The 12042-nt window shown below is 53.4% G+C and overlaps 1 protein-coding gene across 1 annotated transcript in view; it reads left to right on the top strand.

The window, feature by feature from the left end:
* Positions 1-12042, top strand: part of DSCAML1 (DS cell adhesion molecule like 1) — a 362988-nt gene that overhangs the window by 319708 nt on the left and 31238 nt on the right. Inside the window, exons 17-19 of the mRNA XM_039470605.2 lie at positions 4277-4517; positions 7851-7997; positions 10507-10662. Coding sequence (XP_039326539.2) covers positions 4277-4517; positions 7851-7997; positions 10507-10662 — 544 coding nt within the window. The remainder of the gene's footprint in view (positions 1-4276; positions 4518-7850; positions 7998-10506; positions 10663-12042) is intronic.

The raw sequence follows: 12042 nt of genomic DNA, 5'->3' as shown, positions 1-12042 counted from the left end.
AGAAGTGAGGTGGCTTGCCTAGCAGAGACGGGGCTCAGACTTCAACACAGAGCCTGCAGCCCCAGCCAGTCTTCCCTCCACAGCCACTGCACAGGGCTCTAAATCAGAGAGCATTCTCAGGGCAGTCTGTGTTCTTCCTGGAGCTTTCCCACCTCAACAGTGGGGCTTGGGGGCTGCCCATCTCCATCAGGGACCAATTGTCCTAGGTGACTGTCTGACTCTCCTCCTGATAGGAAAAGCCCATATGCTTGGGTCCCTCTTCTGGGCTCTTTAAAAAGGTAGACTTGAGAAAGAGAGAGATTCAGAAGGCCCTAGTGATATTTTTCGTAAGACCATGTGCACGCACACTCACACACATAGCGGCAGCCTGGCTGCTTCCTCCCAGAGGCATGACCGAGAGGAAAGTGAGGTGGGGCTGGGCAGTTTGATTCTTCCTGGGGGCCGCCTGCCTAGTGGATACCTGGAGCCAACCTTCCTCTCCTGATTCAGATCTGGGTTCCAGGGCTTGCCTCAGAAATTGGGGTGAGGCCCAACATCCAATCCCAAACTCTCGGCTGCATCCTCGCTATGGACCTGTATCCTAGCCAGGAGGTGGGGGCGGGGATGAATAAATATGTAAAATACTGAGACATCGGGCTACAAAGCTCTGACCCAGAGGTCAATAAAAATTTAGAATCAGATTTATTTCTCCAAAGTCTCATAATGAAAAATAAAATTGATTAGAAAGTTAGAACTTCAGAATGAACCAGCTGGTCAATAAATTTTGGGCTGACTTCTCAGGGGACTTTTTTTTTTAACATTGAGAAACAGATTAATGAAAAATAAAGATTCACTTGAAGATAAGTCACTTCATTTTAAGACTCTTCCCGCGAGATGGATTGCCCCTGCTTTATGACATAAATTTGCAATCAGTCCTATCGATTTCTTAATGCTTCAGAGAAATATTGTTAAGATTGATTTAAATCTTGAGTGTGGCTGTTTAGGGAGGGGGACAGAAGAGGAGAAAGAGAGGGAGACAGAGGAGGAGAGGAGAAAAGAGAGAGGACGGATCTATGAAGGTTTGTATAAATATGTGAATCTATTTGGATAGATGGATTGGGGCATGCCTGCGTGCCTGTCTGAGGCCTGTCAGTGTATGTTGACGTGGTTGGAAGTAGATTTGATTTTGTGCCAAATGTATATCATAGTATACATAGCTCTGGGCATGTAGGCATCTGTGGCATAGTACAATGATATTCAGTGTGTGTCAGTATAGATATACGTACATGAAACGTGAGAATAGGTGTCAGTGTGAAGAAGAAGGTCTCAGGCTCTTGAAGACACATTTATATCTATAATAAGGGGTGTGTGTGTGTGTGTGTGTGCGTGTGTGTGTGTGCAAAGACATACATGTGTAAATACAAGACCCAAATATTAAAATGTGTCCACTTACAGACCAGCAAGCAGGACCACCCAAGTGCAGAGAGCAACATTCAAGCAGCAACAAAAAGTCACATCAATTAAACGCGCACACACACACACACACACACACACACACCCCTATTTAGTGAGTTCAGAACAATTATGTTAAATTAAAAACTTCATTTTATTGAGTTAACAGTGAGCTTCAAAATGCAGTTCATTTAAAACATTCATTAACTAAAAAAAGCAGTAGGGCTGTTTTACCAACTTAATTGTTTTTGATCTCACTATTTTTTAATACAATAAAAGGTGGGCTTTTAAATTAACTTCATTGTCTTTAAAACCCTGATTCAAGCTGTTTTGAAATGCACTGGGGTAGGTGTTCTGTCTCAATTTATAGATGGGCAGGCCTGGTCATTAAAGGAGCCAGTTTCTATTTGCGGATCTAAATGTATCTGGTCGGGAGTGGGGTGTGGATTAAGATGTTTGCTTTGATGGGTCTGGATACGTGTTCTTGGTTCTGGGTGTGAATGGATATATTGGGATGCCTGTGTGCATGTGTGTGTGCGCGCGCGCACGTGCGCGCATCTAGCTGCGTGTGTATCAGGGTTTGAACCTGGGGTGAGAGGGTTTTCCAGCCCCAGACTGATGCCAGTGGAGTTTCTCCACTCGCCTGGCTGACTGGGGTCAGTCTTCATTCCCACCAGCCCCTTTTAACTTCCAAGTCCTTGCCATCTCTGTGCCTCCATCCAGGGCTCATTCGGGCCTCAGCCCTTTCCACTCCCTAGTCCCTGGCCATCCGTGTCTGGGGCAGTGCAGTCTTTAGCATTCCCAGAAGGGCCACACCCATCCAGGTGAAAGTCAGGGATCTTTTTTTCTTTAGGTTTTTTGTTTGTTTGTTTGTTTGTTTGTTTGTTTGTTTGTTTTTGAGACAAAGTCTTGTTCTGTTGCCCAGGCTGGAGTGCAGTGGCATGATCTCGGCTCACTGCAACCTCCCTGGTTCAAGCAATTCTCCTGCCTCGGCCTCCTGAATAGCTGGGATTACAGGCACCTGCCACCACGCCTGGCTAATTTTTTGTATTTTTAGTAGAGATAGGGTTTCAGCCTGTTAGCCAGGATGGTCTCAATCTTCTGACCTCGTGATCTGTCTGCCTCAGCCTCCCAAAGTTTCTTTCTTTTTTTTTTTTTTTTTAGTTTTAATGAAATACATATAACTTAAAATTTACCATTTTAACCGTGTTCTAGTGTGCAGCTCAACAGCAGTAAGCACATTCACAGCGAGGTGCCGCCATCACCACTAGCCACCTCCAGAACCTTTTCATCCTCTCACACTGAAATTCTGTACCTGTGGAACATGAACTCCCCGTGAAAGCTCTATTCCCCAACACATTTTTTTTTTTTTTGAGACAGAGTCTCGCTCTGTCTATTTTGGCTCACTGCAAACTCCGCCTCCCAAGTTCAAGCAATTCTCCTGCCTGAGCCTCCTGAGTAGTTGGAACTAAAGGCGTGTACCACCATACCCAGCTAATTTTTTGTATTTTTGGTAGAGACAAGGTTTCTCCATGTTGGCCAGGCTGGTCTCAAACTCCTGACCTCAAGTGATCCACCCACCTCAGCCTGACAAACTGCTGGGATTGCAGGTATAAGCCACCACGTCCGGCCCCTCTATTTTCTTCTCTCTGATTTTGACTATTCTAGGTACCTCCTAAGTGGACTCAGACAATAGTTTTTGTCTTTTTGTGTCTGGCCTAATTCTCAATCGAGGTTCATCCATGTTGTGACGGATGTCAGAGATTTCTCCCTTTCACGGCTGCATACTATTCCCTTATATTTCTATATCGCATTCTGCTTCTCCACTCACCTCCGGGTGGACACTTGAGTTCTTCCACCTTCTGGCTATTCTGAATAATGCTGCTATGAACATGGGTGTACAAGTATCTCTGTGAATCCCTGTTTGCAATTATTTTGGGCATAAACCCTAGGAATGGAATTGCTGGATGGTGTGGTAATTCGATGCTTAGCCTTTTGAGGAACTGCCAAACTCTTTTCCACAGTAGCTACACCTCTTTCCGTTCCCGCCAACAATGCACAAGGTTCCCATTGCTCCATCCTCACTACCACATACTTGCCATTGTTGTCGTAAAAGCCATCCTAATGGATGTGAAGTGGTATCTTGGGGCTCTTTCTCTTTATTCAAACTAATTGCTCACCCCCCTCTCCATCTGATTATTGTTTGTCTGCTGTTCCATTTTTCCCAGGTCCCTGAACCCAGGCCAAATGATATCCCTATTCATTCATTCATTTGTACAATATGTATTGAGGGCCCATTGTGTGCCAGGCACCATTCTAGACACGGACAGTGCGACAGTAACAAAGCAGGCTCCTTCCTCCTCGTCCTCAAGGTGCTTCCATTCTAATGCAGGCAGACAGGCAAATGCATAAGTGAAATTTATAGACTGTCAGATGATGCTAAGTGCTGTGGAGGAAAATAAACCGGTAAGAAAACTTACGAGTGCCGGAGAGAGGCAGGGAGCAGTCTTACATAAGGAGCTAAGGACGGCTGCATTCAGAAGAGGCATTTCTGCAAGGACGCAGTGGAAGGGAGGGTGTGCACTTTCAAAGGAGCGTTTCCCCTGAGATGAGGATGTGTCTAAAGAGCCCAAAGTGCTGGAGGGCACAGGAGAGGATCCGAGAAGTAATGGGAGGTCAGGTCACACAGGGCCGTGTAGCAATTTGGACTTTGACTTTCCCTCTGAATGAGACGGGAGTCTTCTAAGGGCTGGGGGCAGAGGCGTGACATGATCTGACTTTGGTTTTAAGCATCATCTCAGAGTGTCGCTGTGTCTTTGTCCCTGCCCCTTCCCCATGCTCACAGGCACCCAGGAAGGAGCTGCAGAATGGTGTCATCCGGGGCTACCAGATCGGCTACAGAGAGAACAGCCCCGGCAGCAACGGGCAGTACAGCATCGTGGAGATGAAGGCCACGGGGGACAGCGAGGTCTACACCTTGGACAACCTCAAGAAGTTCGCCCAGTATGGTGTGGTGGTCCAGGCCTTCAATCGGGCTGGCACGGGGCCCTCATCCAGCGAGATCAATGCCACCACTCTGGAGGATGGTGAGGGCCCCAGCAGAGGGGAGTGGGCACAGATCCCACAGATCCCAAGGGCAGAGCCAGGGTTGCCAGAGAGGGCTTGTGGGTCCCTCCGCTTTCTCCTGGGCTCCATCTTGGTCCTGTGGTCCACACAGGCTCCCTGCATCCCCACCATCTCCTCGTGTCCATTGGCTCCTCGAGGGGCGCATGGTCCGTGCAGCAGCCCAGGCTTCATCCTTCTGGCCGATGCTCTGTTGGCCCGTCTGAGCACGTGTCAGTCCACCTGTCTCCCCATCCACACTTCTCCCTCTGCCTTCCTCCTTCTTCCTGGCACCCGAACCCCTCTCTCTTTTCTCTCCCCTGGATCCTGTTTCTCCTCCTTTACAACTTCTTGGGAAGAGGGCAGGAACCAAATTGACTTTGTGTTCTAGTCTGGAACCTGGCCACCCTCTGTTTTAAGAGCTGAGATGAGGTTGAGGAGTTAAGAAATCCTAACATGCATGCGGCAGAGGCTTTAGAGCCCAGTTTTTTAAGTCTTCATTCGTCCATGACTGGAGAGAACCCCCACACTCTGATTAGTATATGAAAGGGCCCGTCTCCCCAGGAGGAGAGGGTTAGGAGGGAGCAGGAACATGCCAGCTCTCCAAGCACAGAAAAGATGCCAGCTGGTACCTGAGCCTGCACGAGGTTCAGAGAAAGGACGTGGCCCCTGCTGCTCTCAGAGAAAGGGCCAGGATGACCTCTGACCCCTAAAGAGCAGAAAAAAGAAGCAGCAGAGCATTCTCCCAAGCTTTCTTCTTGATGCCCCAACCCAAAACTAGGGTCTGAGACTAAAGGCCCCCGAGTCTGAGCCTGCCCACCCCCTCCCAATGGTTCAGAGAGCAGAATGCCAGTGCCCCGCTCCCATCAGGAGACCAAGCATTTCACCATTCCAGAGCCATTCCTTCAGAGCAAGCAATGTCCCCCCCCCCCTCGTCCTCTCTGAAAATGCAGCACCCTGGGAACAGGGACACATTCGACCAGAAACACCTGAGAGTAGATTCACTCCTTCCAATGGTTCCTAATGTTGGCTACCAGCTGGCATTGTCTGGGGAACTTTCAAAATACTGATGCCAGGCTCCAACCCCAGAGATTCTCATTTCACGACTGTGAGGCGGAAGCTAGGCTTTGAGATGGGGCCAACTTCAGTAGCCCCAGAGCACCAAGCACCTGAGAAACGGGGAGAACCGAAAGAAGGAGAGAGGTACGGGGCAGACGAGAGCGGCGCCGCAACCAAGCCCTCAGCCCGCGGACCCCGCTCCCCCTCTCCACACCTCCCACCCTGAGATGCTGGCCTCGGGCCTGGCTGCATTGAGGAAGATCAGCTTGTCTCCTCTTAGTGCCGGGAACGTCCATTCGAACAGCGTCCCCAACACGTGGTTCTCAGCCCTGAGCACAAAGCAGAACCTCCCGGAGGTCTGGGAAGCACAGGTTGCTGGGCTCCAACGCCTCGCTTCTGCTTCAGCAGTTCTGAGATGCGGGCCAAGAATGTTCATTTCTAGGCCACGAGTCCAGCCTGGGCAAGACAGCAAGACCCCATCTCTTAAATAAATACATAAATAAATAAAGGAGGTTTTATTTCTAATAAGTTCCCAGGTCATGCTGCTTGTTCAAGGAGCACCTTTGGGAATCATAGCACCAAGAGTTGCACCATTATCCAGGAAGGGAAACCAAGGCTCAGGAAGGTTAACCCATCCAGAACCATCTATCCAGAAAATAACAGGTCTGGATCAAAATCCCTAAATCCCATACCCTTCCAGCTTCACCTTGTGCCTCCCTTTGCCTTGGAAGCAAGACTGGATACAGGAACAAGGGATGCAGGCGCAGGAGGCGTTAGGAAGGCGTGTCCGGGAACAGCTGCCCCAGCTCAGCCGAGCGGAGGCCAGCCTGCCCCTCCTCACACTAAGCTACCATGCATCCCCTGGGCCACGCCAGGGCAGAGGCAAGCCAGGCCCACCTCTGGCCTCTGTCAAAACACCACCTCCCTTGCCTCGTGGGGGGCCCCTGGAATTTCCAACAGGGAGAGATCAGCATGGGCCATGGAGTCATTTTCAAAACAAAGGAGGAGAGGGGAGAAGAAAGTTTCCAGCAGCATTTGCTCAGCAGTTTTTCATACTTAATTAAGGCCCTCGTTAGCCTGTCAGATCCTGATCGTTTCCTGGCAATATTAGCACTCCTCCTGGGGTATTCAAGGGCCCCTGCTTTAGCAATAGTGTCTTTTCCATAATTATATTACCTTCATTTTGTTCGAACGGGCGATCTGTATTAGTTTATTACACTGGGTCCCTAATTACATGGTGCTTATATTTTTACACCTAAGTAATATGAAACAATAATCATTCTCAAAGAGGATCGTTAGGATGATGTATTATCATTTAAATGCTCATAAAAATTAGAGTTGCCTCTTGTGGGGCAACAGGATCTAATTACCTTCCAGCCAGCCTGCGCCTCCTTTCTCCCAGCCGGAGCGAAGCAGACTCCGTCTTGTGCTTTGTCCCTGGCCCTCGGATGCCAGCAGGAAGTGCCACCAGAGTTCCCCTGAGCTGAGATGGATCCCGAGGTGTGGGATTCCTATGACCTGTCATCTCAGAAGGGGCAGGCTGCACTGCAGCACACCCAGGAGGGTGGGCCTCAGCTTCAACTCAGAGGGAGAGGGTGGCGCACCTAAGCTGGTCCCAGAGAGTGTTTTCCCATCACTCCAGGCCTTTTGGAGTACAAGGGCAAGGGCGAAGTTTTAATGGTCCCAGAGACCCCAGAGGTCCCAGTGGAAGCTTCTCTCCTGCACCAGGGTTAGCTGAGGCCCTCTTTCCTTCTTTGCCTTCCCTTTAGCTTGGCACAAGGACACAAGAGTCCCGAGAACCAGGCCTTGGCCCAGACCCCCAGTCAGATGACACAGAGGGGCTGGCAGCCATTAGATGACATGACGGGCTGGCTTGGCGGCCTTCCAGGTCCGTCACATTCATCAAAGCAGGATCCCCCTGGGCTGTGGTAGCCCACTGAGGAATTTCCAGGGACTCATGCTTAGAGTTCATCACCTTCTTCCCCCAGATTTAGCCAGAAGCAGGAATGTGCTACTCAGAGAGCAAGGAACCAGTCTGTAAAGATCTCTGTCTGCCTCAATCTCCAGGCAAGGAGACTTGGTTCACTTCCCAGCCTCCCTGCCCCAACCCCCAGGATCCTTGAGGCAGGAGGTCCCTCCACTTGTCTAACTGGACGCTCCTCTGGTTGGACTGCTGGGCCTGGCCTGGGACACATATGCCATGCTGCCATTCACACCCAAGACTGACTGGACCCTTGGTTCTCCCCCAACCCCTGCAGTGCCCAGCCAGCCCCCCGAGAACGTCCGGGCCCTGTCCATCACTTCTGATGTGGCCGTCATCTCTTGGTCTGAGCCCCCACGCAGCACCCTCAATGGCGTCCTCAAAGGCTATCGGGTCATCTTCTGGTCCCTCTACGTTGATGGGGGTGAGTCTGCTGGGACTGATGGCTGGGCCTCATGGGAGAAGCGCAGAGTCAGTGGGGTCTGCCTCCGGGCGTAGTTAGAGCTGAGCATCCTCCCACGGCATGGCAAGAGGAAGGGCAGCCCCCTCTTCTCCACATGGGGAGGCCACAAGGGGCAATAATGGCCATGGGGTCAGGGGACAGTGAGGAAGAGGCTCAGGATTCACTGGCACACCTCCGTATTCACCTGGGGTCAGAGCCAGGGGCAAGGGGGTGGTGGTACACAGGGTGGCATCTCTGGTGAGGAAAGGAGACAGACACCCAGCTACTCCCAGACAACAGTGTGTGTTTGGGGAAGTATTGGGGGCATGATAGGGGCATACTGGCTTTCCTAATTTAATGTGTTGATATGAGGCCTTTATGGCTGTGTGAGTCAGTGTCCTGCGGGGAGCGGTCAGTACGCTCAAATGGGGCGATCGAAGAGTTTAATGAAGGGACTGAGGAGGGAGGGTGAGCACCTGGGACCAGCACCAGCAGGAAGCCATCAGCACCTAAGGCCAAGAGGGAAGGGAGGAAGCAGGGCTACCGGAACCCAGGGACAACCTCCCTTGGCCAAACCCAGCTGGAGCCAGGCAGGCGGCAAGGTGTGTTTTCCGTGCAGACAAGCCGCCCGGGACCCAGAGAAGGGCAGAGAGGTGTGCACAGTGGAGCTGGGGGTAGGAATGGCAAATGGAGAAAAACCAGTAAGACGGCCCAAACTTTAGAATGGCTTCCTCGCCCTGGAATGTGCAACACATTTGAGTAGCATCCCGGAGGCACGCCAAGCTCCTGCCCACTGGTTACACGAACCTTCACGTGACCTGGAGACTTACAGCTCACACAGGCCAGAGGAGCAGCTTCCCAGACTATGCAAATATTCCACCGAAGGCCTTAGTCACCTCAGTAGGTCACAGAGGACTAAAATGAGTTTGCCTCCCACCCGGCTCCTGCACTTCCTGCCTCCCAGCCCCCTGGGCCCTCTCTTCTTTCCCGGGGGACCTTGGAACCCAGCTCACAGTCCTTTGTCCAGCACTCAGTGTCCCCTCTCCCATCCCGATTCTGCTCTGCCCAGACCTGCCAGCAGGAAGCGTCTCTCCCCACCCCCACCCCCACCCCCACTCTCTCCCACAGAAAGCAGAGGCTCCTGAAGGCCTCCCTAGTTCTTTCGCTGTGCGGTGCCGGCCCCACTGCTCACAACGTGGCCTCACTACATCTATCTGTGTGGAGCCAAGTAAAAGGTGGTTCCCTGTTTTCCAGAACTCACTTCCTCCTTTCCAAGCCCGCGGGCTTCCCCAGCTCAGCCCCTAAAGAATGTATTGGCCTCGGTAATCCCCAAAGACCAGCTGAACTCTTGGCCACGCTGCCCTCTTGCTGAGTCTTTCTCTGGCTCCAGTCACGGACAGGCCCGCCTGGTTTCTGACTCCAGGAGAAGAAGGCCTTATTGCTGCAGCCCCTGGGGATCCTCCTGCACTCACCTGGAGTCTCCTCATGCTGGGCACGGCCTTCTCACCCTCTGGATCCCAGCAGCTGCTGCCTTCCCTGGCCAGGCCCTCCGCCGTGGCCTTTTGCCTGTCCTGGACCATCAGGGAGGTGCTGGGAAGGGGTCTCCAGGCACTCATCTCTACAAGGCTGGTCTCCAGCCCGTTGCTGGACCTGTCTTTCTGAAAGCCCAGCAGTCCTAGCAGAAGGCTCCAGAGTCTGTCCCTTTTCCTCCTTCTATACCTCTGGCCCCCAGGGACCCTCTCCCTAAGCTCCTCTTTAGTCTATGAGAAGGTCTGTGCAGGGCCGGGATGGTGCATCCTCCCTGAGTCTGAGGAGTCTCCCCACCCTTCCTGGCTGAGGGTGTCGGCTCCACCAGCCTCACCCCGGCTTTCTGTGCAGGGAATGGCTGGGTGTCTCCAATGGTGAGGAGAAGGCAGACAGGTCACTCAGTCCCTTACCCCAACTGAGAGTCCAGGGTGCTGGCCCAGGAGCGGTCAGAGGCAGGAGAGGCAGCCTCAGCCTGTCACACGTCATCCCTGGGTCGATAAGTTTCCAGGGCGGTCTGGCAGCCCAAGGTGGCCGGGCAGCAGGAAGAGTGGCTGCTGAGCTGCCCCTCCTGGACAGGACTTCCTCCAGCCAGGTCCGAGCCATACCAGGCTCTCCCGTGGGAAGGGAGTCGGGTGGCAGGAGGGAGAAACGTTGTTTGGAGAGATGGAGAGAGAGGCGTTTTACAGAGTGTAGCAAGGTGAAGCTGGTGCAAGGTCAACTGAGGCCGGGGCCAGGCCAGCATCTGTGGCTCACCCTCACTGGGCCCCATAGAAAGACGTGGCCTGGGGGCAGTGGCCCGCATCTGCTCCTGGGTACCTCGAGGTGAAAGACCCTCCAGTCCTCGCCACCATGGAGTGGAGGGCTGAGCCGGTGCCGTAGGTGTGAGCAGAATTTGCAGCAGGGGTGGCGGCAGGGGCCATAGCCTGGCAGAGCCAGGCCCTCGGAGTTTGCTGGTCTCCTGCAGAGTGGGGCGAGATGCAGAACATCACCACCACGCGGGAGCGGGTGGAGCTGCGGGGCATGGAGAAGTTCACCAACTACAGCGTCCAGGTGCTGGCCTACACCCAGGCGGGGGACGGCGTGCGCAGCAGCGTGCTCTACATCCAGACCAAGGAGGACGGTGAGTCCAGCCCTCTCCTCGGGACGGGCTGGCCCTGCCGCCCACTGCTCACCCCAACCCCACCCCAGGAGGCAGGGTGAGAGCAGGGTACTGTCCTTTCTCCTGCCCTTCGAGTCACTGGAGGGTGGCCTTGAGGACTCTGGGGAAATGCTCTGGGATTCATGCATGAGCGGGGAAGCTACTGTGACCCTCCCCACACCTCCCTGCGCACCGCCCTACACATATCTGCTCTCTGCAGCATTGAGTCAGAGGCCGGAGGAACCCTCTCCTCCCGCCCCATAGCATTCTTTCTGTGGCAATGGCTCCCCTGCGAGGTTCAGCCTGCTTTCCTCTGGATACAGATGTGGGGGATGGGGGAGGAGGAGCCCTGCTCAGCACATCCTGGGTTAGGACTTCACAGTCACCCACAGAGGCCACAGCATGGTCCCGGCCCTGGACCGTCAAGGCAGGGATGAGGGTATGTCTCCATTTGGAGCTGAGTGATCTCAAAGCCCTCCCTCATGGGGCAGGACTAGAGGAAAGCCAGAGGCAGGGAGCCAGACTCAAGGACAGAGTGACACAGTAAGGTCAGGGGAAAGGGGAGGCTGGGGTGAAGTTAGCCCAGGAGGAAACAGGTCAGAGGGACCAGGCTTTCACCCAGGCCTGGAGCTGCAGGACCCCAGGGGCCACCATTCCTATGGAACGCCACGTCCAGGAGGTGCATGTGTGAACGGCACACAGCTCTGGACTCCTGCCCGCAGCCCCACCACTTTCTTCCCCTCCGGGTCCCAGCTCCATCACTTAGTTATCTAATAGGTGAGCACTCCAGGCCAGGTGCCCCATTACAAGAAGAGGTGTGACAAGCAACTGGCACGCAGCAGGCACAGAAGCCATACACACCCTTGCCATGATGGCTTCCTCCCCACCCGCCCTCAGTTTTTTCAAGGGATATGGAGACCCAGAGTCTAGGTCCTACCTAAACAATTTGCTCAAAGACGCTGGAAGGGTTTGACACGTTGAAAAGGAGCGACTCGAGCTGGTAGTGGTGGTGGACAAGCCGCTGTGTTGCCCAGTGCCCAGTGACTGGACCAGCTCCCAGCTCATCTTAATCTCCTGGCTCTCCCTCCCTCTCCCCTCCAGTAGGCCCCCTCTCCCCTTAAGCTCTGAGAAATTCAATATTTACCAACCTGCCTGCCCTACTTCTCCTGTCATTAATCCTCCCATCAAGGCCTCCTGGGACAGCTCCGGGCAGAGCCACCTGCTCTCGTGTGGAGACTGAGCTGAGATGGCATCTAGAGACTGGTCCCATTCAAGGCCTCAGGGCCACACTTAGGCACCTTTTGGCCTCCAGAAATGAGCCCCTGGGGTCCCACGCTGCTTCTTGCCTCTATTCTGATGCAC

This window comes from Saimiri boliviensis, chromosome 6 (genome assembly GCF_048565385.1).
Source record: "Saimiri boliviensis isolate mSaiBol1 chromosome 6, mSaiBol1.pri, whole genome shotgun sequence".
NCBI lineage: Eukaryota > Metazoa > Chordata > Mammalia > Primates > Cebidae > Saimiri > Saimiri boliviensis.
The sequence above is the reverse complement of the archived record's forward strand: the minus strand, read 5'-3'. Positions and strand labels throughout refer to the sequence as shown.